Here is a 26169-nt window from a genome sequence, read left to right on the forward strand (position 1 = left end):
AAATGTATGCTATTTGTTCTCATTATTCACCTGCATTGTTGGTGTGGGACAAATCCTGCTCTCTGAATATCAAAATTGCCCTTAAAAACAGCAGGAAAAGATGGGAGAATGTAATGGCTCACAGATTGGCAGTGGAGAAAGATATATTTTAAGGAGGAAAAAAAAAAAAATAATGCTACGTACCTGAATCACCTCAAGTTCATAGAATCATAGAATGGTTTGGTTTGGAAGGGACCTTACAAGATGGTCTAGTTCCAACCCCCCTGCCATGGGCAGGGACACCTTCCACTAAACCAGGTTTCTCAAAGCCCCGTCCAACCTGGCCTTGAACACTACCAGGGAGGGGGCAGCCACAACTTCTCAGGGCAACTTGTTCCAGTGTCTCACCACCCTCACAGTAAAGAATTTCATCCTTACGTATAATCTAAATCTACCCTCTTTCAGTTTAAAACCATTACTGCTTGTCCTATCACTACACTCCCTGATAAAGAGTCCCTCCCCACCTTTCCTGTAGCCCCCTTTAAGTACTGAAAGGCTGCTATAAGGTCTCCCCAGAGCCTTCTCTTCTCCAGGCTGAACAACCCCAACTCTCTCAGCCTGTCCTCACAGGGGAAGTGCTACAGCCCCCTGATCATCTTTGGCCTCCTCTGGACCTGCTCAAGCAGGTCCAAGTCCTTCTGATGCTGGGGGCCACGAAGCTGGACACAGCGCTCCAGGTGGGGTCTCACAAGAGTGGAGTAGAAGGGGAGAATCCCCTCCCTCGACCTGTTGGCCACCCTTCTCTTGGTGCAGCCCAGGACACAGTTGGCTTTCTGGGCTGTGAGTCCGCATTGCTGGCTCAGAGTCAGTTTTCCATCCAGTAACACCCCCAAGTCCTTCTTCTCAGGGCTGTTCTCCATTCACTCGTCACCCAGCCTGTATTTATGCTTAGGATTGCCTCGACCCATGTGCCTCGACCTCGCACTTGACCTTGATGAACTTCATGAGGTTTGCAGGGGCCCACCTCGCCAGCCTGTCCAGGTCCCTCTGGATGGCAGCCCTTTCTTCCAGTGTGTTGGCCACTCCACACAGCTTGGTGTCGCTGGCAAACTTGCCAAGGGTGCAATCAATCCCACTGTCCATGTTGCAACAACAACAAGTTCTTGTTGACGTTGGCACTGTATTCACAAATGGCAAGAGGCAATGGTTTTTATGAGCTGTCTAAATGAGAGACAGATGATAGAATAAAAATAGAGGCAAAGAGATTGTGCAATTTATTGCACAATTTTAATGACTGAGCTGGGAATAGAGGCTGAATCTCCTAATTTCCAGACCAGGGTGCTATTCATTATCATATCCACGTGGTCAGATCCAGCCCGGGCCTGGATTCATTCAGTGAAATGATTGCTTTTGGCCTGGGCAAAGTCTTTTTTGGTCACTGACTGGTCAGACAGACAGATGATCTCTGAGGCCCAGGAAGTCCTTTCACTTCAGAGTATTTAAGAAACATATAACCTGTCATGTGCATGTTGCTGTGTAAGCTGTCAGCAGGGTTTAAATATAGGAATTTTACTTTCATAGAAACAGGTTAGTTCAACCTAAACAGCCTCAGGGGCCAGGTTGGATGTTGGGAACTCACAATCTCTGTTTGCTCCTTTTCCCTTAAGTTGCCACATCACCTTGGCAAGTGTTGACCACGCTGCCTGTCATGGCCTGCCCCACAAAGACAAGAAGGCAATTTGGGAGTGGAGGGCTTTGCTCTCCTGTTGATCTCCTTGAGCACAGCTATTCACATTCTGACAGCAGACCCCACACTTTCTCGACAGAAGAGATGATGGGTTGGATAGAAGTGGGTCATGGTCTGCCAGTTGGTCCATACTGCATTAAGTTATAGAGGTAATTAATACAGCAGTAGATGGGCTTTCTTTTTCCCTTTCAGGACCCACTGTTCAGCATGAGAAAAGAGAATGTAATTGCTGAACCTATAGTAAATGTTGTCCTCCCCAATAGAGAGTTCATGTAAGTGTCTGAGTTTGCAGAGTGCAAATTCACTTTCTGGATGCTATTTCTTTAATAAGTCCTTGACTGGTGCTGAGCAAAGTATGTGCTCAGGACCTTTAAGATACATCACACACCATAAAAATTGGAGGTGTAACTACTTAATTTACAGCAAAAGACTGGTGTCCAATTCATAGAAAATAATAGATGTTATATAATATACCAAAACAAATGTTATTTTAGGAAGGAGCCCATTTTAAGACAACAGATGAGCTTTCCAGTCTGTTTTTGAGAGGCAGGCTGGTAAAATTGTCACATTCAATAATTCAAAATTTAGATTCTGTTTCTATTTCTTCTGAAAAATAAATCTGTAAAACATTTCAGATTGCTTTACTGCAAAAGAGTAGGGAGTGATGGCTGTCTGTCATTAAACTTAGGATTTTAAGGTTGGTAGCGCAAGATAAACAAAATGAATGACAGCCAATTGAAATAGCTGGTAATGAAGAGGATACTCTTGATTATCAATCCATTTCTTTTACTCTGGATTAGAATTCGAGAAACAGAGAAAGTGTTGATGTTTGTTTTTATTATGTAATAGATCTGACCTAGATAGTCAGCTTTGACTTCTTCAGACTGATACATGGCAGATTTCACACAGCTCATGGCATTGATTACTATGTCATCAGAAGTGTTCTGGGAAAAAAAAAATCTTTTTGATGTTTTTGTACACTTCAGTTTCACATGAAAGTTTATTTTATTTGAAACAGGATTTTGATTTGGGTGAAAGGGAGAGTGTTTATAAATTTCATGCATTCTCCCTCTTTCTTCTTCCATTTTCTCTTCTGTTTTATTTAAAATTCTGTGCAACTTTCCTGGAGTCCTAACTAGAGATAAATGTTTAAAAGCTTTTTACAGCATTTGATTTCAGCTGTTTTCTGACTGCTAGTTGGCCAAACCCAAGCTGCTACAGAGATGATGTAAATTGTCTTCATCACAATCTGTCATATTTGAGATTTTCTTTCTTTGATGATGACAACAAAATCCCCATTTGTTAAAACTATCTCAGCTTTTTATTCTGTAGAGGCCTTATTTTTGTTACTCTGTTAAGCTACTCATGCAGATATTGCTGTAATATTAAGAGACAATGGTGTATACAGGAAGAATGTAGCAGTACAACTTGTTATGTACAAAGCATGATAGGGGATTAAGTACCTTAACTATATTCTAGTTAGATGTGAGAAAGATGATGCAGTCCTTTCAGGATTGCAGAATGCAATGCAGGTTCAACTATGGCAGCTAACTTTTTCTCTAGTAATTAATATTTCTGGTTTGTTTTTGTTTTTTATTAGGTATTTCAAAGCAGAAACCTTCAAGCATTTTTTTTTAAAAAAATCTTGAACTTGTTGGTCTTTCTCTGTTATTCATTAGATGCTGGATCCATTGTCTTTGAGCAGTCCTGAAAACTCTGGCTCGGGAAGCTGTCCCTCACTTGACAGCCCTTTAGATGGGTAAAAATTACTTACATTTGTTATTTATCTTTATTAGATTGCATAATGTATCAGTTGTAACGTATAATAACTCTCCAGTGACAGCTATTACTGAATTTATTCCAGAAATTCTTCTGTAAGTTGTAGAACATTTATAAAATCTTATTGAAACTTACTCATGCACAGAAAATAGAAGTAGCTTGCTTTTTTAAAAATAATTTACATTTTAAACACAAAAACTTAGACTTCAGATACTATAGAAATGTACTGAAGTTTTTACTAAATTTTGCCAGTCTTACATATATGTGAAGTATATTCCGTGGCAGTGAGCTGCCCCATCAGATTTACATTTTTTAGGTACTGCTATATGATGTAAGCTTCCTTTTTCCAAGGTAGAGGGTACCCAGTTCAAGAACGAGGGTAGAATCATTTAAAGACTTCACCAGACAGTCCCCTCCTTTTCTTCACAATAACTGTCCATTCCTCTCCCCGTTGCAGACTTTCCACTTATTTTTCTTTGTTTAAACCTGTCAGTTAACAAGAGGCGGTGTGTACTGTGGTGGGTCTGGAGATTTGTTTTGATTGACCTGTTAGGAGATATATGTGTTTTGAGAGGGTCACTGTCCACAGTTTCTCAGCCACCAGGTAAGTCAAACAGAACCTACTCCTGTTTGGCTTATGGTTGGTCAGGCAAATAACCTTGATTCTGATGCTGTGCAGATGGGCTAATCATCTTATGTTGGGTCTTATGTTGTGCAGATTGGCTACTCGCTTATTTGGAACTGCTATACAAATAATACTGCTAATCAAATTTTTTTTTAATTGGTAGAAAGGTAGAAAGTTGGAAATCATTGCCTGTGGCAATTAATCAGAACTATAGTAGTCCATAGTACCACTTCATTTGAGAATATGTGATTTGAGGACACAAATACATTTGGTCAAGGAAATAAATTTTTTCGTTAAATATTGAGTCTCCATTTCACAAGCAAGAAAACAATAGACGTGAAAAGTATTCTGTGGTTGGAATATGATAGGTTATACACATACGGTGTTTAATGTAGCTTCATAGGATAGAAATTCTACCAAATTTCCAAATTTTTAGTTTTTTGTGGGGTAGGGGTGAGTGGAAGAAGGGGAAACAAAGCAGTCTTAATTCAACTTAGAATGTTTCTTCTTCAAAACTTCTTTTGCTTGTTTTTTATTTACTTCATTTGTCATCTCTACTTAGTTTGTTTTCCTTTTTTTTTTTTTTTATTCAAATATTTCCTACAAAGATGTAGGTTTTGTGTCTCCATTTAGCTTCTGTTACCCATTAGAGAAATTCTTACCAGAAAAAGGAGGACATTGTTTTGGTATGTTTATGGAAATATACTGTAATCGGTTGCTCTGGCAATCCCATCCATTCCTTTTGGTGGCTGGGAGTTACATACCAACTGTAGGTAAGAAACAATGTGATCATATAAGAACCAAAAAATTCTTCATCATTCTATAACTCAATAAAATTACTCTCTTAATCCTATGGCTTTCATGGAGAGAAGAGGAAATACTTTGAGAGGTTCTGCATTTCTTTGGTTAAATTTCCTCAAGAGTTTTTATAGGCTATATAAGAGATTTTGCCAGTCTATAAACTTTTGTGTTTAGCTATAAAGGTGTTAAACATGACAGTCTCCTTTGTGGCTTTATTTGTAATTCATGTTTTTACTAATATCATTGCTCATTAACACAATCTGTTGCTTTCTTACTATGTTAAGCTCAATAAGCAAGCTTTTCCATTGTTACTGATCTTGAATTATTATTGATACCTATTAGATTTGATTTTCAAAATTAGGTTCCACATAACAGGTGCAGGAACTTGTATAGCAATAAATTTTCATCAGTCATAAAGAATTGTGAGACAGTAAGATTAAACGTTTAAGTACTAGATTAACAGCAGTTTTTAGATGCTGTATATTTTTATATTTCCAGAGACAACTATCCCAGATCTCGGATGCCAAGAGCACAGAGCTATCCAGATAATCATCAGGAATTCTCAGGTAGGCAAAATCACTGGTCTCGTGGTTTAACCCCAGCCAGCAACCAAGCACCATGCAGCCACTTGCTCACTCCTCCCCCTTCCCAGCGGGATGGGAAGGAGAATCGGGGGGGGGGGGGAAATAAAACTCATGAGTTGAGATAAGAATGGTTTATTAACTAAGATAAAAGATAATAATAAAATAATAATAATAAAATAATTATATTTTAATAATGATAATGATGAAAAGGAATATAGGAAAGAGGAAAGAGGAAAAAAAACACAAGCGATGCACGATGCAATTGCTCACCACCCACTGCCTGATGCCTGAGCAGCAATCCACCCCCCAGCCAATTCCCCCGCCATTTCTATATTGAGCATATCCCTTTGGCTACTTCAGGTCAGCTGTCCTGGCCATGCTCACTCCCAGCTTCTTGTATACCTGCTTGCTGGCAGAGCATGGGAAACTGAAAAATCCTTAACTTACGGTAAGTGCTGCCTAGCAACAACTACAACATCAGTGTGTTACCAACATTATTCTTACACTAAACCCAAAACACAGCGCTGTACCAGCTCCTATGAAGAAAATTAACTCTATCCCAGCTGAAACCAGGACAACTGGACATACTAGTTTTCCAGAACTCTGGCTCTTGCTAATAAATAGGGCTTAGAAGGGAAGCTTACACTGAGAGGTATTATATTCCACAAACTTAATATGGTAGTAGAATACAAACCAATAAAATCCAATCCAAATGTACACAGTAAAAGATACAATGAAATATAAGATCTTACAAATGTTTTCTTCTAGAGCATTCTGTGTAACATCACTGTTTGTGTGTGTGGTATAACATATCTGCTTCTCTGAAAAAAAGAAATGATGCAGTGGATAGGGGCACACAACAGTTTGTTAAACTGGACTGTAATGTCCATCTCTAAGCTGGCACATAACCTTGGTTAATTTATTTAATGTTGGGGTGTTGTGGTTTAAGCTCAGTTGGCAGGTAAGCACCACACAGCCTCTTGCTCACTCCCCCACAGAGGGATGGGGGGTGAGAATCAGAAGGGTAAAAGTGAGAAAACTCATGAATTGAGATAAAGACAGTTTAATAGGTAAAGCAAAAGCTGCATGTGCAAGCAAAACAAAATGAGGAATTTACTCACTAGTTCCTGTCAGCAGGCAGATGTTTAGCCATTTCTAGGAAAGCAGGACTTCATCACACCTAACAGTTACCTGGGAAGACAGATGTCATAACTCTGAACATCCCCTCTTCCTCCTCCTTTCTCCCCACTTTTACTGCTGAGCATTAATGGTATGGGATGTTCCTTTGGTCATCTGTCCCAGCTGTGCCCCTTCCCAGCTTCTTGTGCGTCCCTAGCCTACTAGCTGGTGGAGCAGTGTGAGAATCAAACAAAGCCTTGATGCTGTGTTCAGCAATAACTAAAACATCCCTGTGTTATCAACACTGTTGGTCACAAATCCAAAACAGCACCATAGGAACTGTTACAAAGAAAATTAACTCTATCCCAGCCAGAATCAGTACATGGAGCCTTCATTTCCTCCTATGTGAAATGAGAATCACTTTGAAGTGCTCATGACTTCTGTAATTGAAAGCACTGCAAAGTGAAAGGATGAAGAACTACTGTGCTGTGCCCATAAATTAATGATCACCACTAATGTTGTTTTCATACAACGCTGGCTTGAATCCAAATTGTTGTGCTTGGTTCAGGATATGAAGTGCAATGGAATTGCTTTGAGGTGTGTCTCATGGACATGCCTTGCTACAGAATTTTGCTGTTGAAGAATAATTAAGCTTCCAGTGAATCTGGGGTGTTTTGCATTTTTTGGTCTATTATATACTTCAAGGCTTCTTTTTATTTTGTTTATGAAGCTTTATGCCGATTACTGTGTGATGGTGTGTTTTTTCTCTTAAAGATTCTAGAGTGTTTAACAGATTGCACCACTTCTAAATGAAAATAAAACTATGTATAAGAAGCATTTAGGTGGCAGTGATAAAATACCAAAAATGTTGGAAATGTCAGAAATTAGTTTGGTAATCTTCATCTATTTTACTTGCATTTGTTTAACACAGTTAGTTTTTCTAATAAGATGATCTTGCGTTATTTTTTTCTGGTCTTGCCCTGTGGGGTGCTCTGATATTTTAACAGTGGGATAGACAAGAATCATGAATTCCATATTCAACATTTATTGTCATAATTTGATGTGTAACAAAACCAGAATAGTATATAGAGTCAGCAAAAATGTCCAACTGACATAGTCTTTTCTCCTGCCGCATCCAGTGCCAGGCTTCTGTAGAGGAACATGTAGTATTCCTTCCTCGGAATATATTCCTGGTCATGTATGGCTTAAGGGTTCTGCAAATGCAAGATGCTCTTCTGTGTTTTGATGGATTTATTTTTTTTCCTTCCACAAATTCTTCCAGTCCCTATTTCAACTTGTATAAAGTTTTTCAATATAAATGGTATATTGTGACAAGAAGTTGTGCAACTTACTGTTTTATGAAGAAGGGTGCCCTTTGTGATTTTTTTTTTTTTTTTTTTTTTTTTTTTAAATAGGCCTCTTTGCTTCCTTTGAGCTGTGGCTTTTCTAGTCTAGAGGCCTACATTCTGTATGCAGAAGCGATTTTGTATCTTTGATCATCTTTGTACTTCTAAATCTTTTCCAGTTTTACTAAATCCTTGGAAATGGAGTAGACCAAAACTTTTTTTAGTGTATCTTAATGATTTATAGCATTTAATTTGCTGCTTAGCCAATACAGAGAGTTCAGCTGCTGCTTTATTGGAACTCTCTTATCACAATCCTTTACACTAGCCTACATTGAATTTCATCTGCTATTCTAACGTCCAGTCGCGTAGACTCTTAAGGGCTTTCTGTAATTATTCTGTTGGCTTTATTTCTCCAAGTGATTTTGTCACCTCACTATTTGTTGTTCTGTCCAGAGAATTAATGCATAATTAAACTGCATGAGTTGTAGCCCAGATTCCTGTGGAACTGTTTACCATTTACTCCCATCTTATGTACTTATCTTCTAACCAATTATTTATGCATGAGAGACTTTTCCCTTTATCTTATGAATACTTTTCTCCTTTAATAATTTTTAAAAGAGGACTTATTGGATGTGTTCTAGTAATTCATGCTGTGTTGACTCATTCATCAATTTTTCATATTTATGCATCTTTACATTTTATTCTTTGTAATAGTTTCTGACAATTTTCCTGGTGAACTGTAGGTTCCCAGAATTCCTCTAGAAACTATTTTTAGAACTCCAGTAATTAGGCATGCTGCAGTCCTCTGACACTCTTTTAAGCCAGGGGTTACAAACCACTTGAGCTATTGAATTCTTGATCCTTTGGAACTTTTGGCAGAATGTCTTCTCAGTTCTTGTGATTTGTTACATTTGTGGCTTTTGTTCTAGAATCTTTTATGCTCTGATGCTTCAATGTGAAGCATATTCTGTGATATGTTCCCCTATGTTTGTTTATAATAGCAAACATTAATTTAGTATATGCTTGTCACATTTTAAATTTTGAAATGTGTATTTTTATTTTCTAGTAGAGTATGATATCCCAATATTTGAGAAATTTGGAAAGGGGGGGACTTATCCCCGAAGATACCATATTTCATATCATCAACAAGACTACAATGATGGTAAGTGTGAATACTGCAAGAGTTCTACATTATTAGTCTGTTTTTCTCATGTTAAAAAGTGAAGAAGAAAATTTAGATTGTAGTATCTTAATGAGTTAAAATATTAAAGAAGATGAAAGCTTAACTTCTTTCCCCAAACTCACTTGCTAAACTTCTAATGATTGATAGAGCTGCTGAGCAGTCTTACCAGAATTCATGACTCATATGCATGGCTATGAAAATATTTTTTTATCTTTGGCCATGCATGCGTCATCCAGTGTAAGCTTTTGACCTTTGTGACCCTTTTCTATCCAAGGTGGGTATGTCAGTTAGTTTGTCATTTCTTGTTTTGCTTTAAAAAACCCAAACACAGTGGAGTTCCTTATTAACAGTTTCCCATAAAAGAGTAAATAAAATTGAAGAGCAGTGATTTAAACTGGCAATTAACAATTAGCTGGTGAAATCAATTGTTGGAATGCAAGACAACACCTGCTGATGTGGTGACAAAACTGATTTGGACAGTAATAACACTGATGTAAATTTAACACATGTTAAATTTCCCAAGGAAGGAAAGAGGAGCAGCTGAAGGATTGTCTAACTTGAGGGTGTGTCAAGCACTAGTTCAGAAGTGTTAAGAAGAAACTTTTCCAAAGACCAGATGGTTTCATTTGCAGTATGGAACGAGCACAGCAATAAATGGAATTCTGTTACAGAAATCACAGAAATACCAAATTGAAGGGCTGCAAGGCAGTTTCGGTCCAGACCCTTGCTCTAAGGCAGTATTAAAGAGGCAAAGATCTGTCACACTGACTTTTAAGTAACCTGTAAATTGACTTTAAAAGAAGAGCTACTCATTTTCTTTATGTAACTAACTTCAAAGATAGCTTATCTTGTAACTTACCTTTCTCTGTCTTCTAAATCATTTTTCTTGCAAATGAAACTAGTAACTAGTTACTCCATTTTAACACAGTGAAAAATTGGTCACTGCCCGTATATAACACTGCATCACGCACACATCTGTTTTCTGTCCTTAGTTTTCTTCTTTCAAGCCATAAGTCTTACCTCAGACACTTTTTCAGGCCTCTTTTTCTTTTTTTTTTTTTTTTTTTTTCTTTCTGGCCTCTTCTTCATTCTTGTAGTGGCCGAAACTCGATAGAGTACTCTAGCTGAAGGTTTTCTCATGGCCGCTTTATGTATAACATAGGATATAACCATAACTTGGTATGTAACAGTAATGTTAATACGTTTCAGAATGACACTTTACTTTTTTTCATAGTCACCATACTGACTGCTGTTCAGTCCGCAGTCTATTATAGTTCCTATATCCTTTTCTACATGACCTTTAGCCAACCAATTACTTTACCCTTTGTGGTTTCTGCATTTTATTTCTCTTTAAGTACGTATGTTGTACTTCCTTACTGAATTTCAGTTTGTTGATTTCTGAATCATCTCCAACTTACTAATATCATTGTGAATTTTGATTTTTATCTTTAAATGGAATTCCAGCCACGTTTAACTTGATGTCATCTGCAATATTTCAGTGTATTATGTTCTATCATATATACATCATGAGTTAAAATAGTGTATGGAAGTGGACTGCAGGTAAGCTGCTCTGGGTGTCCACTTAAATTATCCTCCACTTTGATGAGAAATCACTGATAACTGCTCTGAATCTGTCTTGGGCATACTCTATGTAGTAAATGGGTCTACGCAACACTTCACTAGTTACCTTAAGAGAATGTCCTGATGAAATGGGGAAATTGAATAAGCTACATGTGACAAACCAATTATGACTGGTTTATAACCTTATTATCTTCTGTGGTTTATAAAACGGCTTAATAATTTGTTTGCATATCTTTCTTGGAATTTAAATTGGTCAGACTAGTATATAAATCTGAGTTCACTTTTTCAAAGATTTTTTTCTCTGCCTTCTTCAGTCCCCTGGGTACTACTCCTCTAGTATAATACCTAATGAATCAGAGACTCCTTCAGCTATTTCTGAGTTCTGTAGAATGAAAATTCATCAAGCTATGCTGACCTAAAAATGTTCATCTTATCTAAATATATTAACATGAATTGTGTTAGTCATCTGGTTGTAATTAACCTGTTTGAAAATCAGTGCCCTTTTTTTTAATTCTAATGCTGTAAGCATCTCTGAATTATGCATTGCTTGTGGTTTTTTTTTTTTTAATTTTTTTTTTTAAATATATTTTTTTGTGGTCTTCCTGTTGCTCCATGTGTAGGTATTTATCTGCATTTAGTTCTTATTAGTTTACAGGGTGAAGATGCCAGCCTGGGCACCACTGGAATATAAACATATCTCTTACTGCCCTATTTATCAGGAATTTGGTATTTACACCTTAATAGAGCAATAAAAGTAGAGGCAGGGCATTTTCCTTTCTCCTCTCACAGCCCTCTAGGTTTCTGAAGCATGTTGATTACATTTCAGAACACTTCCAGAATTTGGTCCCAATTTTGGTCACTTAAATATATAATAAGATTCAGTCTAATCCTTACATACATCTGTGATGAATGTTTGTTTTCTCCTAGGTGGAAAGTTAAACTAGTAAATTTCATGATCATTACATCCTATCATACACTGGGGAAGATTTGAATTGCATTATGTGGAATTCATAAAGTATTTGCATATGCACATTGCATAGCAGTATTTTTTGTAGTGTAACATTAATATTCTTTGCCTATCGTTGAAGGTCGTAAAACTTTTCCAAGAGCCAGAAGGACTCAGGGGAACAGCTTCCGATCACCAGTTAGTTTCAGTCCCACTGATCACTCACTGAGCACCAGTAGTGGAAGCAGCGTCTTTACACCAGAATATGAAGATAACCGAATGAGGAGGAGGGGAAGTGACATAGACAATCCTACCTTGTCAGTCATGGACATCAGCCCACCCAGTCGCTGTAAGTTAAGGCATTTTTTGAACTCCACTGTAAAACTCTTAACTTTCAAGTATATCATAAAACTAAGTGTGTCATCAAAATACATGCAACTGAATAATATGTTTTTATGTCTCTAATAGGAAAAAGGCAAGACTGTGTGCTCGTTTTTTTTCACTGTTTACTGTGCCAACCTTCATGTAGATTTTCACATGGAATTTGATCTGTGATAACAAAACACTGTAAAAATATTTTTGATGATTTGTTAACACTCTTGAGGACCAAGAGTTATGTAGGTTGCAGTTACTATTTGTTTTTGAAGATGTTGGTCAAGTTTTTTGATAAATTGTAGACTTTAAGTGGTACTGCTTTATATCTGTGCTGGCCTTTCAGGAGCAAATATACTTTACGATGACTTCAGTAGCTGGTACATTTTAATCATGACTCGATTTTTTAAAAAAATGTTACTAAGTTTAACATGCTTTTTCTGTTTTTCAGATTAGCTGTTGCTAGTTGTTTTATGTCTATCTACCACAAATTATTTTGTGACTAAATACAAGTAGCTCATGTTTTCCATCTTACAGGAAGCTTTATTGCTTTGTAACTTATGTGGGGAGGTTTAGGACACACAGTGTCTGTTGTTGAAAAAAGTAGTCGTTTAAAAATTATTTTCTGTGTATTCCAGTTTTTCTCGATCAGCTGAATAACAAGCTCATTTGAAAACCAAAACATACTTATATTTTCAGCACCACGAGCTCCAACTAACTGGAGACTTGGTAAACTGCTGGGTCAAGGTGCATTTGGCAGAGTGTATCTGTGTTACGATGCTGATACTGGAAGAGAACTGGCTGTTAAACAAGTTCAGTTTGATCCTGATAGTCCAGAAACCAGCAAGGTAAGTGATACCAAAGAGACAGTTTGTAAAGGGCTTCTGCTGAAGTGATGTGTTCTAGACTACACTGACGTTCCTTTCCTTGAGCAGGATGATGTTTTAAAACATGTTGTGTTCTCATGTCCTTGTTAGGAATCCTGTTTTGTTAGTCCCTCAGAGAGTGTTTACTTACCTGATTTTAGTGTTACATCCCATTTTTTAAATTTTCAGACATATCCTTATGCAGTGAGCATACATAACTTAATTTGGTGTAGTCTCAGACTCTAAAATTAAACAATCCATTATGAAGTGTGCTCTGAAATAGATAATTATTTATACTTATAGGAATTAGAACAAGTTCCATTTATAAACAGAAAAATCTGTAGTAATTTAAGTGTTCCTGAAAATTAATTCTTGAGGATACTTTGGCTATGGAAGACAGTTTGAGATTCCTATCTTTTTTTATCTTTTAGAGGGATTTGCTTTTGGTTTTGGATATGAGGGCTAGCAGCTGTTACTGTATTTCTCTCTGAGGAGCAAAAGTTTCATTGTCAGTTTATTGTCTCTCTGAAATTTAATTTGTTCTCCTTTAAGTACTGGGCACTTGAGGAGAGAAACTATTTAATAGTAGCACCAATCTTCTATTTATTTTTTTCCAAAACCATACTTGCTGCTTTTTACAGGATGGAAAAAGAATTATTACTTTTCCTGCATTAGGACTGCGTTCTGCACTGTGGGGAGCAAGGCCGGGGAAACAATGGGTGTAAGCATGATTGCAGAATTGAGTGGCTACCAGTCGTAGTTGCTGCTACTAGTGATGTAGGATCAAGGAAAAAAAGCCAAGAATCATTTGTGCTGTAGATTTCTAGTGTAGTTGTTGCTACTTTAAAATGTAACAGAACAACTGATTATGCTTTGGAAATGTTAAATATAAAATACTCTCTGCTGTAAATATAAAATAGTCTCTCCTGTAGCAACAGTTTTGTGACCTCACTTGCCATAACATTTTGTCATGTGTGCCTCTCGATGTCAAAAAATCTGTTTTCCTTCTAACCTCAGAAGTGCAAGGGTATCAGTAATAGTCTGTGGTGGATAAGAAGTAAGTTTTGATGAAAGATTTCTAGGTGAAATTTGGAATCCAGTCAAGTTTGACTTCGTGTGTTAATATTTTTCCAGCATCTTACTGTACAGTCTATCTCAAAATATCTTACTAAAAATTTTGCAAACAGGAAGTATTTCAGATAGCTCTAGAGAAAGCACCATATGTGTTAATGTTTTCCTTTGTTGTATTTCATTATTACAATATTAAGTGGTCCTCAAGGGCATTTTTAAAGTATAGTCTGTCATCCTGAAAAGTTAAGAATTCATGCTAATTATCCCACTAGAAAGATTTATTTATTTATTTATCAGTTGGAGGCTGGTGATATGCTGCATAATGATCACCGACTTGTGATCTCTGCTGTGCTCTGAAACAAACATAACTTCAAAATAAGAGAAACAATGAAATAACAGCAAAATTGTCCCAAAGTCAATTTATAGAAAAGCCATAGTTTTTTTTTTTTTACTTCCCTCAATGTAATGGTGATATTTTCTTGTTATAAAATACATAAACTTTACAAAAGCTACAAGAGTATTTTGTTACATAGTTTGCATAACTCTTCAATATGTACATACTGACCTGCTTTAAAAAAATCCAAATCCGAAACATTATTATTACCTCATCAAGCATGGTAGATCTTGCCTGTTTCTTCCTTCTAGGAAGTAAATGCACTTGAATGTGAGATTCAGTTGCTGAAAAACCTGCTGCATGAAAGAATTGTTCAGTATTACGGCTTCTTGAGAGATCCACCAGAAAGAACACTCTCTATATTCATGGAATATATGCCTGGGGTAAGCAAGAAGGCCAGTCCACTTCATCCATCGTTTCTACACAATGTGTGACGAGCACTCACGTAGACAGCTTCTGCAGAAGTTCACACAGATATTAAGGAAATGTCCAAGTTAAAAACAATATCCAAAGACGGGTACTGACAAGTGCTTACAGCAGTCTATCTTCTCCATTATTTGTTTGGGTTTTCAGAATTCCACAGTGGTTTGTAGAAAAATTCTTTGTGTTTGATTTTGGCATAAGAAGTGCCCAGCAATGTCTTTGAAAAGACAATATTATCATTAATAAACTCTTGAATCTTCCTGAATTTCAATGTTTTTTTGCTGCGCTTCAGCTTGTGCTGTTTTCTAGACATAATCTCAAGTGCTCAATTATTTCAGGAAAACAAAAAGTAGCTTGGTGCTTGTTTTTTGTGTGGCACCTAGGTATATGCTGAACTGTTCTTCTACTGTTTTGTTAAGAAATATTATAAGATCAGAAAACTGTAGATTTTCATTTTCTCACCAAGTGGGGTCAGCAAAGCTAAATAAAATGTGCTTGTATAAAAACATAGGCTCTGTATTTCTGAATAATTACAGCATTCTACTTTACTGAGCAGTGTGTGAGGGTTTTTGTGGTGGTGGTGCTGGGTTTTTTGTTTGTTTCCTTGTTTTTCTAGGTGAATTCTGGACTTTTTTTTGTGGAGCTTCTTGAATTTTTCTGATATTTAGAGGATAGTGTCACAGAAGTAACCTTAGCAGTTTGTATGACAAAGTCAGGTTACAAAAAATAGTTACAAATTCTTGTTTTAATGTTATTTTAAGTCAAGACTTGCTTACCTCTTAATTTTTACATAAAGCACCATTCTCCAGCATGTGGTGTTTTTTTCTTGACTACCTTTTTTCTTCCCAAGTATAAACTAACTAGGGTGAAAGGTATGTGTTTTATCACCATTTACCCATCACAAAAGCTGAGAGTGGTGTTTGAATGAAAGTACTGCTGTTCTCTTTTTCGGTACATCACGCTGCAACTAGTCAACTGCTTGACAGTTTTAAAGTTAATAGCTTAACATTTCAGCATGTCATTTCTCTGTCCAGCTTATTTCTTGTCAAAGTTTGTATTTTTCTCAGTGGAGGTAAAACTATATCTGTGCTTTTAAGTTGATCTAGAGGAGTATTGCAACTTTAAATGTGTACATTTCTGGCATAAATTTCATTGAAGTTCAACTGTAGCATTAGCCTACTTGTGATTCTAGAAGTGTTAGTGTTTTATACTTCTTGTTTGCCATAGGGTTCCATCAAAGACCAACTGAAATCATATGGAGCACTCACAGAGAATGTGACTCGTAAATATACGCGACAGATTTTGGAAGGAGTTCACTATTTGCACAGTAATATGATTGTCCATCGAGATATTAAAGGTAATGATAGTTCTGTGCACAGTTTAGTGCTCTTTACTACAGATTATTTTCCAGTCCTTTGTGAAGCACTAAAATGTAAGATTAAAATGCCAAAATACTGACTTAAAATCAATGAGATTTCTTTCCATCACTTATTCCTGTCACTGTTGTAACTTGAGGGGGAAAAAAAATAAGCATCTTTGATGTTCTGGCAGACTTGCAACAATGTTTCTGTAGTCTCTGTCTGAAAAAAAATCATGATAAATTTATCTCGTTTTTATCTTAGTATTAATAGTTTTGAATATATCAAAGGATGATGTCATTACAAATAGACAGAATGTGGAGAGAAAAGCATCGTGACTCGAAAGGTTATTTTTACAGTTTTATTTCATCAGTTATGTAGAGACTACCCAGGACTTCACTGGTACAAGAAATGACTGGCAGAGGTGACTTGCCTGATCGAATGACTCTGACTTCTTCCATTTTACTGCCAGGAAACCTGTGGAAACAGGCGTAGTTACTTTTTTGCAGATAGATCACTGGTGGCTTGCAAGTGCTGCATAAGCAAGTTATGAATATGTAGGAAGATGGTGATATGCAAAATAGATGTATTGAACACAATGCTGTTGTATTCCCTAAAACTTTTACAATTTTCCTGTCGCTTTGTATCAATAGCGTGTTGTTCCAAAAAAGGTTGAGCTATCACAGTCAATTTGTACATGCTTATGCAGATAAGTGTTTTGAACAAATCTCTAACACAGTTTGAGATTTTGCTTTAAAGTCTCTTTTGCTTTTGGTCTTTAAAGACTTTTTCAGTTGTTTGGAAACTTCTTTCCTGTTTCTTTTTAGTTCTCTTGTACAGCACATTCCTTATTTTGTCAGGAAGGCTTTACAAAGTGTCTGGCACTTCCTGGAAAAGACCTAGGATGCAAACCTGTTTGTACAATTCATTATTTTCTAAGCCTCAGAATAGAACAGTAGGAATGAGCAGAGAGTAAATTCTCTGGCTTGAAATACTAGGCTGATCTTTCATTGTACCACTGAATCCAAACAGAGTTCTGTTATCCATTTTCCACACCAAAATGTTAATAGGCCTTTCATGAATGTAACACTGTGTTCCTTTCCTTCCAGGAGCAAATATTCTGCGAGATTCAGCAGGCAACGTGAAGCTCGGTGACTTTGGTGCCAGCAAACGACTGCAGACTATCTGTCTCTCTGGTACAGGAATGAAGTCTGTCACAGGAACTCCATACTGGATGAGTCCAGAAGTTATTAGTGGAGAAGGGTACGGCAGAAAAGCAGACATCTGGTATGTTAAAAAAAAAAATCTTCATTTCAGAATGGGCTCTGTTTCAACAGAGAATGTAGGTGTTTGTTATCTGAAGTTGGAGTTTCATTCTGGGGCTTATGCTGAAGAACGTGGCACATGTGAGCACTGACAGTCATATTTGGACTGAAATTTGGGAATTTTTCATTTGGCAGTTCCACAGCCCATTGATTTAGGGATCTTAAGAGAATCCTTTGAACCAAACTTGGGTGAAGTTAAGATTACCAGACTCTTTGTAAATCCTGGAGAGGTACTGGATGAAAGCAACATGTGAAGCTTTGAAGCATCAGTTAAGTCAATGTCCTGAAATGAAACTCTATCACTGAAATACCTTTGATGCAAGGCAGAAAATGAAATGCTGTCCTTTAAAGATGAGCACATAAGAATTAACTAACCAGATTTAAATGGGAAGTATCAAAAAATCACTTGGTTTATTTAATATTTGAGATTTAAGGGGGAAAGGTAATTTTCAAAAATAAATGTTTGTGATACATTGTGTAATATGACATAGCCTAACATAGCTCCAGCCCAATGGACAGATGATTTTAGCAGTTAGACTCCTTGCACTGCAGGTGATCTCTAAACACACAAAATAATGGGTAGGCAACGGTAGATATGCAGGAGTAGTAACACTTTGTGTATTTAAAAAGGAACTATATTATATCCAACCTATGGCCATGCTTTTAATGTCAGAGAAATTAATTTAGCCTACTTCAGATCACTTAGTAATTATTCAAGCTATACTTGAATAATAGAACAACCTTACAGATTTCAGGCAGTTAACTTGTTCAACTTTCAAGTATTTGTACCAAGGTTAATATATATTTTTTTGGAGAAAATTCTGGTTAAAACTAAGAAAAAGTACTGAAGCTGGACTTGTGTCATTCAGTAAATCCTTATTGTGTAAAGAAACGTACCTTGTCTAACCATAAAACTTCTTGTAGGCATCTTGAAAAAACATAAAACTTATTGAAAATTAGAAAATTATTTCAGCCTCTCCATTTTGCAGTATCATTCACTTGTTATTGGAAGAATGCTGATCTTGCAGGACATACGGAACAAAGTTTTTGTGGCCATATGCCTGCCCTTCTGCCCTCCTAAATCCTTTAAACTTAAGCTTTGTATAGAAAGATTGTTTAGGATCTTAAAATTTTGTTTGGCAATCCAAGTATATTTTTAGTGTCCTTACCTAAAAGAGGAAGATACCACTGCAGAATGGTTTTAAACTTCCATGTCATGTTTGTGCATTATTCATTGGTGGTAACGTGCATTTCTGATGAGCTAGCAAAATACACAGTATAGACTGACTTAAAGCATTTCTGTTGCTTTGCATTTCTGTTAGGCCTTAATGAATGAGAAAGCTTTTGCATGCATTCAAATCCTGCAGGTATCTGAAGAGCTTGGGTACAAGGGTTGTGCAGCGCTCATGGCCTGTATCAGCCTGCTGAGCACTGAACAGCAGCAGTGCCTTAATGCAGTTGGTATCGCCTACAGAAATATCTAATTGTTTCTTCACTGAGGTAGTCACTTTTGGCCCAGTGAAGTAATAAAGTGAAGGTGTAGGTAGTGACTTATGTAACTTGGAGATAAAGAGTATAGCTGTACATGCGATTTTTGTACCGTTGAAGTTGCTCTCTAGAGTTAAGTGGATGCTATTTATTTGTGGTATTTTAGTATCTCTCTGCTTGTTCCTGGAAGGGCATGACTCTGTTGTAACCTGCTGTTTCACTTCTGCCTCTGTTTCAGGAGCGTAGGTTGTACAGTGGTAGAAATGCTCACGGAGAAGCCCCCGTGGGCAGAGTTCGAAGCAATGGCAGCCATCTTTAAAATTGCCACTCAGCCAACCAACCCCCAGCTACCACCTCATGTCTCTGACCATGCTCGGGATTTCTTGAAACGGATTTTTATCGAGGCCAAGCTGCGACCGTTTGCAGATGAACTGCTAAGACACACGTTTGCACACTATCACTAACAGCCTGCCTCAACTCAGCTTGCATCTACTGCATTTATTTTCTATTTGACTGCACTTTTATTTTTATTTTTTACAAAAAAAAGGAGAAAAAGACAAGAGAGAGAATATTCTCTTGAATCTTTGTTTCACTTAGATTGTAAACAATCTAAATTTTGTATCTAAAATGAGAATCTTCTCTCCCCCACTCCCACCAGGACTAGAACTTTTTGTTTCTATAATGTACTGATGTGGTTCCTGTAGATAAAGCACTTTAGTACATATTTGTTCCTTATTTAAAGTGGAAAAAAAAAAAAAAAAGACAAATGCTTGGACAGTCAGGAACTGTGTGACTTTTTCTGACACCGCTGACTGACTCAGGGTGCAAGGAAAAACAGACATGCAGCTAAAAGACAAGACGGTTACTTCTCTGTGATTCTTTATATTGTAGGTACTTGTGGCAGAGAGTTCTAAGTTCTTACTATATTTTAGCATTTTAATCAGTTTCTGGATTTTATGGTTTAAGCTGGAACACACAATTCTGAGAGTTAATGATAAAGCTGGAAGAACTTAGAACTCTTTGTACAGCAGCGTGTCTAACCGGTACTTCTATGTGACCAAAAGAAAACAACAAAAAAGAACTCAACACTGATGTACTAGTTAGAGATTTTGGTGTAGAACTGTTGTATTATCTTAATAGGAAAACAATTACAGGTAAACAGATTATGGACCCACACTCCTAGGAATACTATACTGCAAGGGGAAAATTTCTGTAATAGACAAGGGTCAGCTGTTGGATGTAAATAGTTAGGAGAATGCCTCCTGCTGTATCTGCCAAAGAGAACCTCTGTTGCATAAGCTTGGAGGGAGACGGTTATCTTAGATTAAAAAAAATAGTGACATTGAGAGTCAACTCTCCTCCACAATCCCATGAATGCTTGGAGGGGGGGAAGGGAAGTGACTAATCCTTGTGCAGTATATGAGTTACTTAATTCGGAATGAGCTATAAGAAATAGTGTTTTCAAAGCTGTCAAGAGGCGCTAGGATGGAATGTATGTCAACATCAAGTGCCTGAATAATATAAAATACTTCCCATTATGCATTAAAAAAGCCTGTTTTAGTAACACAGTTCAGTCATCTAGGATGTGTTGAAAATTCCTGAAATAAAGTTAAACATCTTTTAACACCAGGAGTAAGTCGCTGAGAAGGATAGAACTCCAGTTACATTTTTAATAAGGTAGCAATGATAAATCCACATGAAGAAGGCGGCACAGCACAAAAGATTGTACGAAGTATAGGCCAAAAGTGCAAAGAGACCCAGCAATTAAATAACATGAGCATGATTACTCCAGCCTGATAATTCAGAAGATTGGTGTTTGTCAGATTTCCAACTGTCATAAAATGTACACTAATCACTTTTTCCATTTCTGAAAGAGTATAATAAAAGAACAAAAGTAAAACTCTGAAATACTGCTTCTCAATTGAGAAGTCCAGGTACTGATCAGGTGTAGTGAATAACTGACTCCTCACAACAGAGAAGTCAAACTCTCATATTTTTGTAGAAGAACACAACATAAATAATTTAAAAGGGCATTTGGATATAAACTACTGGACTACAGAACTGAAATAATGTATACTGGTTTGGATGATTCATTAATGCTTGCTATTGTTTTGTAAAGGCAGAGCGGGCTGGTACTGTGAACCTTGTCCACTCTGACAAGGCTCTACCCCTTTTGCATCTTTAGAGGACTATCAGAATTATGAAGTGCATGGAGATAGACCAATAAGCTTACCCATTCCCATGGTAGTTCACTCATGAGATTTCTGAACTTATTCTGTTTTCAAGTTTTATACCAGAGCATAAGCAGGAGTATGGATCTATCTTAATCACTTTACCTGTAGTGGAGTAAGAATTTTTTTTTTGAATTTTTTTTTTTTTTTTTTGAAACGGTCTCTCCTGAGACAGAGTGGTGGCTTCTTTGGTTTATGTGAGGATTTTACCCAGCTTATAATTTTCTCAGTCAGGGTACACAACTGTGCATGGTTTTCTGAGCATGGGAAGAACTAGTCAGACCAGGGAAAGTTAGAAGGCTGAAAGGGAAGTCAGCTTGCTTCTCTGTCACTAGATAAAAGCTATGAAAGCAGCCTTTAAGAAGAATTGATGTGTACTCTGCTGTAAAGGATCTTTGCTTTATAAGCAAAATTTAGTGACAGCAGGGATGGGAAGTTTAATGTAGAGCCTAATAGTTTATGTAGGTAATTTAAAGATCATATAATTGAAATGATTGATTTCAAACAGATTAAGAAGGTACTAAAACCAAGGTGAAAATGTATATAAAAATCAGTAGTGGACAGTGATATATGAAAAGGTAAGGAAATTTTATATTACCAAAAAAGGACATTAAAGGGAAAATGTAACCAGGTTTATCTGTAGCGTTCGTAACATTTAAATATACTATCCTAAAAAGAAACTGCACTCTCTGAAGCTTGAAAATTTTCAGAATCTAGTTTTCTTATAATGTGTCCTTTTTGTGAGACAGTGCTGGCTCATGTATATTGCAATATCACTTCCTCATTGTGATTTTTAATTACTGAATAATTTGCTGCTTTTATGCCTTTTCTAAAGATGGCATTCAGTCATGACAACAGTAAGCATTTTGGAGCCAGGAAAAAAAGAATTTTCAGAATGCTTTTTCCTTAATTTCCTTGACATACTAGAAGGCTGCCAGTGTAAGTATGGTGCTTCATAAATGAAGAGGACATTTGCCAGTGGTTCTAGTAAAATTTTATGAATTTAACCAAGATCAGTCTTGAGCTGGTTTTTTTTTTTTTTCACCCTATGGAGAATTTGTCCACTGACTTAAGCAACTTACAGTAAATTAGGTAATTATTAATGTAAATTTTCGAGCTAGAAATAATTCTGAATCTAAATCAGACTTTTACCAAAAGGTTAGCTAATATTTATCCCCTACTGGGGTAATGTAGTAAAACAAGCTGCATTATATAATGTAGTAGGTCTGTATACAATGTCTGTAAGACACTTACATTGACTACTAGCGTGATGCTGAACAAACCCTAGTTCTAGAACTTGAGAGGGCGCATGGAATTGCATACTTAAAACTCCATTGGAGGAGGGTGGCAGAGATAAGATCCTTGCTCACAACTTCTGATATTTTACTAACAAAGATACCAGCATTTCAGAATCATAAATTGCTCTTAACTGTTCAATCCAATTACTAGAAAATGCCAGTGAAAACAATACTGTTTTGATTTTCTCTAAATGCCACGATGAAGCTGTGCTCTCAAGAAATATGGGTCGAGGTTCACAGTGAGTGTGTGTTTTCAAAGGATTTACCTACTAATGAATTTTATTATTCTGTTTGTTGCACGTATTAACTAACAAAAGTCAAGCTACTTCTGTAGTTTGAAAGGTGTAACTAACAGACCTGTTAGAGCACGACTGAAAGTTTCAGTTGTTAGAGCACGTTGTTTATTTTTAATTTGGGTGATAGAAATATTCATGCAAAAATTTAAAAAGGTATGGATCTAATAACTGCAAAGTTAAATCTACATAGACTTTTTTCTTGACAGTTTAAATATAGTCTTAAAATTTTAATTTGATTTGCAATTTGATTTGTAGCTAAACCGTCCTTTCAGTATAACAAAATTAGAAGTTGTTTTTTTAGCTAGTGCCATTTTATCTGTATGCCTTAATTTTGTTCGTATTTGAACACCATATTGAAATACATCATACAGTTCCATGTCACCAAAAGAGTCTTAGAGTGTGGGTTTTTTCAAAGTGCCCAAACCAGAATTCGCCCAACTGCATTGAAAAGTGTATGTTAGTTATAATCTGCTGCAGACATTTGAATTGAGATTTTTAAAAAGTGGGGTTTAGAGCACTTCCAGAAGGCTTCCTGTGCTAATAAGGTTTTGTATTTGCATTTTGGAGATCACACGCTGATGTGCATACCAGGAAAAGGACTTTTCTGCACTCACAGAAATACTACTAGAGTTGAGATTTAGCTTCCTAGCTCTGGGTGCTCAACTCTGGGTTTACTGTAGAGACTTCAGCAGAGTTCTGAATGGACTTGAAATTATAGTTGGTACATATGTAAACTTGGTACTGTATTAAAAGCTGTTTACTTCCAGTACACAGGAATATGATGTGTCTAAGAAAATCAGTAGATTTCTCAGTGAATCATGCCCATTAAATGCTTTCCTGTGCCTTTTGGATAATCCTAATCCTGCTGTTGTCTTGACTGAAAGCCCCGTAGCACCTGTAGGTACAGCACAGTACAGCAAGCCATTCTTTTGGAAAATACAGAGCAATGTCTAACTGCAGCTTCAGAGATTTGAGCAAATTGGTCAGATCTACCATTATTTATAACCAATTGCTTACTTTTTTCATCTTGAAAGTCTTTGTCACGCATATAGAAAAGCATTAGTTGTGTGCTTGAATGTAAGTCCCTATGGTGTTTCTGGAAAAGCAAAAGTATTACCAACCAGTATCATTTTTTTCTTGCTGGTAACTTGCTGTCCTGCATTAATGACAAGTCTGCAGTGTAAAATCACATACACTTACCAAAGCTTTTCTATCCCCATATACATATAGCCAAAACTGATGTTTCATGGATTAGTACTGTTACTTATAGATATCTATATCTCCATCAGTAAGCTATTGCTAACTGAATAAAGCAGGTACTAGTAAAAAGTGGTAGACACTGCCCATATTTAAGAGATTTGGGTATTTATAGTTGCTGTTTTGATGTGCAAAATTCATGCCAGCATTAAAATGAAGAGTTTGCGTTGCAAAACTCTAACAATCTTATTGTTGTCGTTCTAAAATGAATGCATAGGCTTGGTGACTAAACCTGGTGACTTTTATAGCCAGGTTTGAGCTTTGGGACATTTAAGGAATGCCATGAAGATAAGCAGATTTATGATCTGAACTGCTCTATGCACCGTAGTGAGAACATTTCAAAGCTGAGTCCGCTTGATGTGGCAGCTAAATGTCACCCACAGTTACAGGGGTGTCGATGCTGCCTTCAGGAGGAGCCACAAACACACACCAAAGGGAGCAGTCAGAATTGCTACCAGCCCGGGGTTTCTGAATCAAAATCCTTGATGAGAAACAAAGGAGCTCCTTTCTCTTTTTATTTACCCCACTTAGCCTGCACGGTTTGTTGTTCTTTCCAGCTGGCATAACTTAAATACTGCATAGGTGGTGGCCACTGATAGCTCCTGAATAAGGTGCGAGTTCATGTACAGCTTTATACCAGGGCCCTGTCACTTGAACCCAGGACGCTGCAGCTTCCCACTTGCTGGAGCAACCCTTGGGTTTTCTCTAGCAATACATACATATACGTATTTGAGGGTTAGAAGAGATGGAGGAAATGAGGTTTTTTTATGTTTCAAAGCACTGATGCTAGCAGTCACGCTTTGGCTAAGTCTTAGTTTTCATAAATTTATTTTAAAAGAGGAACTGGATTAAAGCACATTAAAATTGTATCTCATGGTTCGGCCCTTACGTTGAGTCCACTGATGAGGGTTGGAAGTCAGGGTCTGTTGTGGAGAGATAAGGAAAAGGATACTCGAACTCCAGAGTGGATATTCATAGGAAATATTTCAGAGGTTTGTCATGTCTTTTACCCCAAAACTAGATGATCCTTTTCCCCAGAGGTTATATAACGTGGATTTAAAAACAAGGATTGCATTTTCTTTTCTGAGCAGGCATTAGATTGTCAGTTCCCTAGTGTTTCTTGTTAATACCAGTCAAAAAAGGGTGTCATCCTAAAATTGGAGTGGTTTATTAAAGCATAGTGTCTGTCATCTCAGACCTCGCAGGAGTCGTATAATGGAGTATCACTGTAAATACATGGAGGAGACTTAGATGAATTGGAATGTAGGCTTTTAGTTTTCATGAAGCTATGAATAAAAATTTGTAAATTTACTCAATCTAATGTACATTTTTATGTAGCCATTAAATTCTCTATTTAATCTATCAGTTTCTCACTGTAAATGTTTTTACTCTCAGTTGAATGCTGGGCACAGTTTGTAATGTATGTACACAAAGGTGTTTTTTTCTATCAACGTTGACTTTTTTGCACATTTTTGGAAATATTTAATTTGTACACTGATTTAATACTCTGACCAATTGTTGATGGGTGTATGAGAATCACGTGTGTGTGCAATGTACTACTGTCTGGATGTATGGGGTTTTTTATTACTTTTGAGATGTTGCTACCAGTAACTGCACTGCTGTTGCTGCTTTACATGGAATATCTTGTGTATAAAAAAAAAAAAAAAAAGAAAAACAATTAAAAAATTAGCCTATGGTTATCTTGGTTGAGGAACTCAGGAGTTGAGCATTGCTTACTAGTTCCGTTTGTCTAACAACCTTCCAAACTTAAACAAACAACCCCCTTGTAATTCTGTGTATGCATTGAATGTGTGTGTGTATATATATATCCCAGTAATCTTATTCCACAATTTCATTTCTACATTTTTATGAACTTGTTTTTTAAGGGTACTATGTTTAGTTAGAATAATTAAATATATAAAAGCTTTGAGAGATGATTTACTAGATAAATATATTTTCAGCTGGCTGATGTTCAAAATATTTTTTTAATTTTTGTTTTTAACCATTCGAAATGTATTTGTATTTCCAAAATCAGACACGAATTGTACTTAGAAATATATTAAAACACTCTGTAGGGACAACAGTGTCATTTCTCTTTTA

General features: G+C 36.7%; 1 protein-coding gene across 4 annotated transcripts in view; it reads left to right on the plus strand.

The window, feature by feature from the left end:
* Positions 1-26150, plus strand: part of MAP3K2 (mitogen-activated protein kinase kinase kinase 2) — a 56733-nt gene extending 30583 nt beyond the window's left edge. For 3 of the 4 annotated variants that reach the window (XM_074873536.1, XM_074873538.1, XM_074873537.1), the window contains exons 9-17: positions 3406-3485; positions 5430-5497; positions 9047-9142; positions 11833-12039; positions 12762-12910; positions 14645-14776; positions 16044-16173; positions 17284-17461; positions 19226-26150. In XM_074873536.1, the coding sequence (XP_074729637.1) occupies positions 3406-3485; positions 5430-5497; positions 9047-9142; positions 11833-12039; positions 12762-12910; positions 14645-14776; positions 16044-16173; positions 17284-17461; positions 19226-19451 (1266 nt within the window). In that variant the 3' untranslated portion in view covers positions 19452-26150. The remainder of the gene's footprint in view (positions 1-3405; positions 3486-5429; positions 5498-9046; positions 9143-11832; positions 12040-12761; positions 12911-14644; positions 14777-16043; positions 16174-17283; positions 17462-19225) is intronic. The other variant, XM_074873539.1, reaches the window with a different exon arrangement.
* The last annotated feature ends 19 nt before the right edge of the window (positions 26151-26169 follow it).

This window comes from Strix uralensis, chromosome 6 (genome assembly GCF_047716275.1).
Source record: "Strix uralensis isolate ZFMK-TIS-50842 chromosome 6, bStrUra1, whole genome shotgun sequence".
Taxonomy (NCBI): Eukaryota; Metazoa; Chordata; class Aves; order Strigiformes; family Strigidae; genus Strix; species Strix uralensis.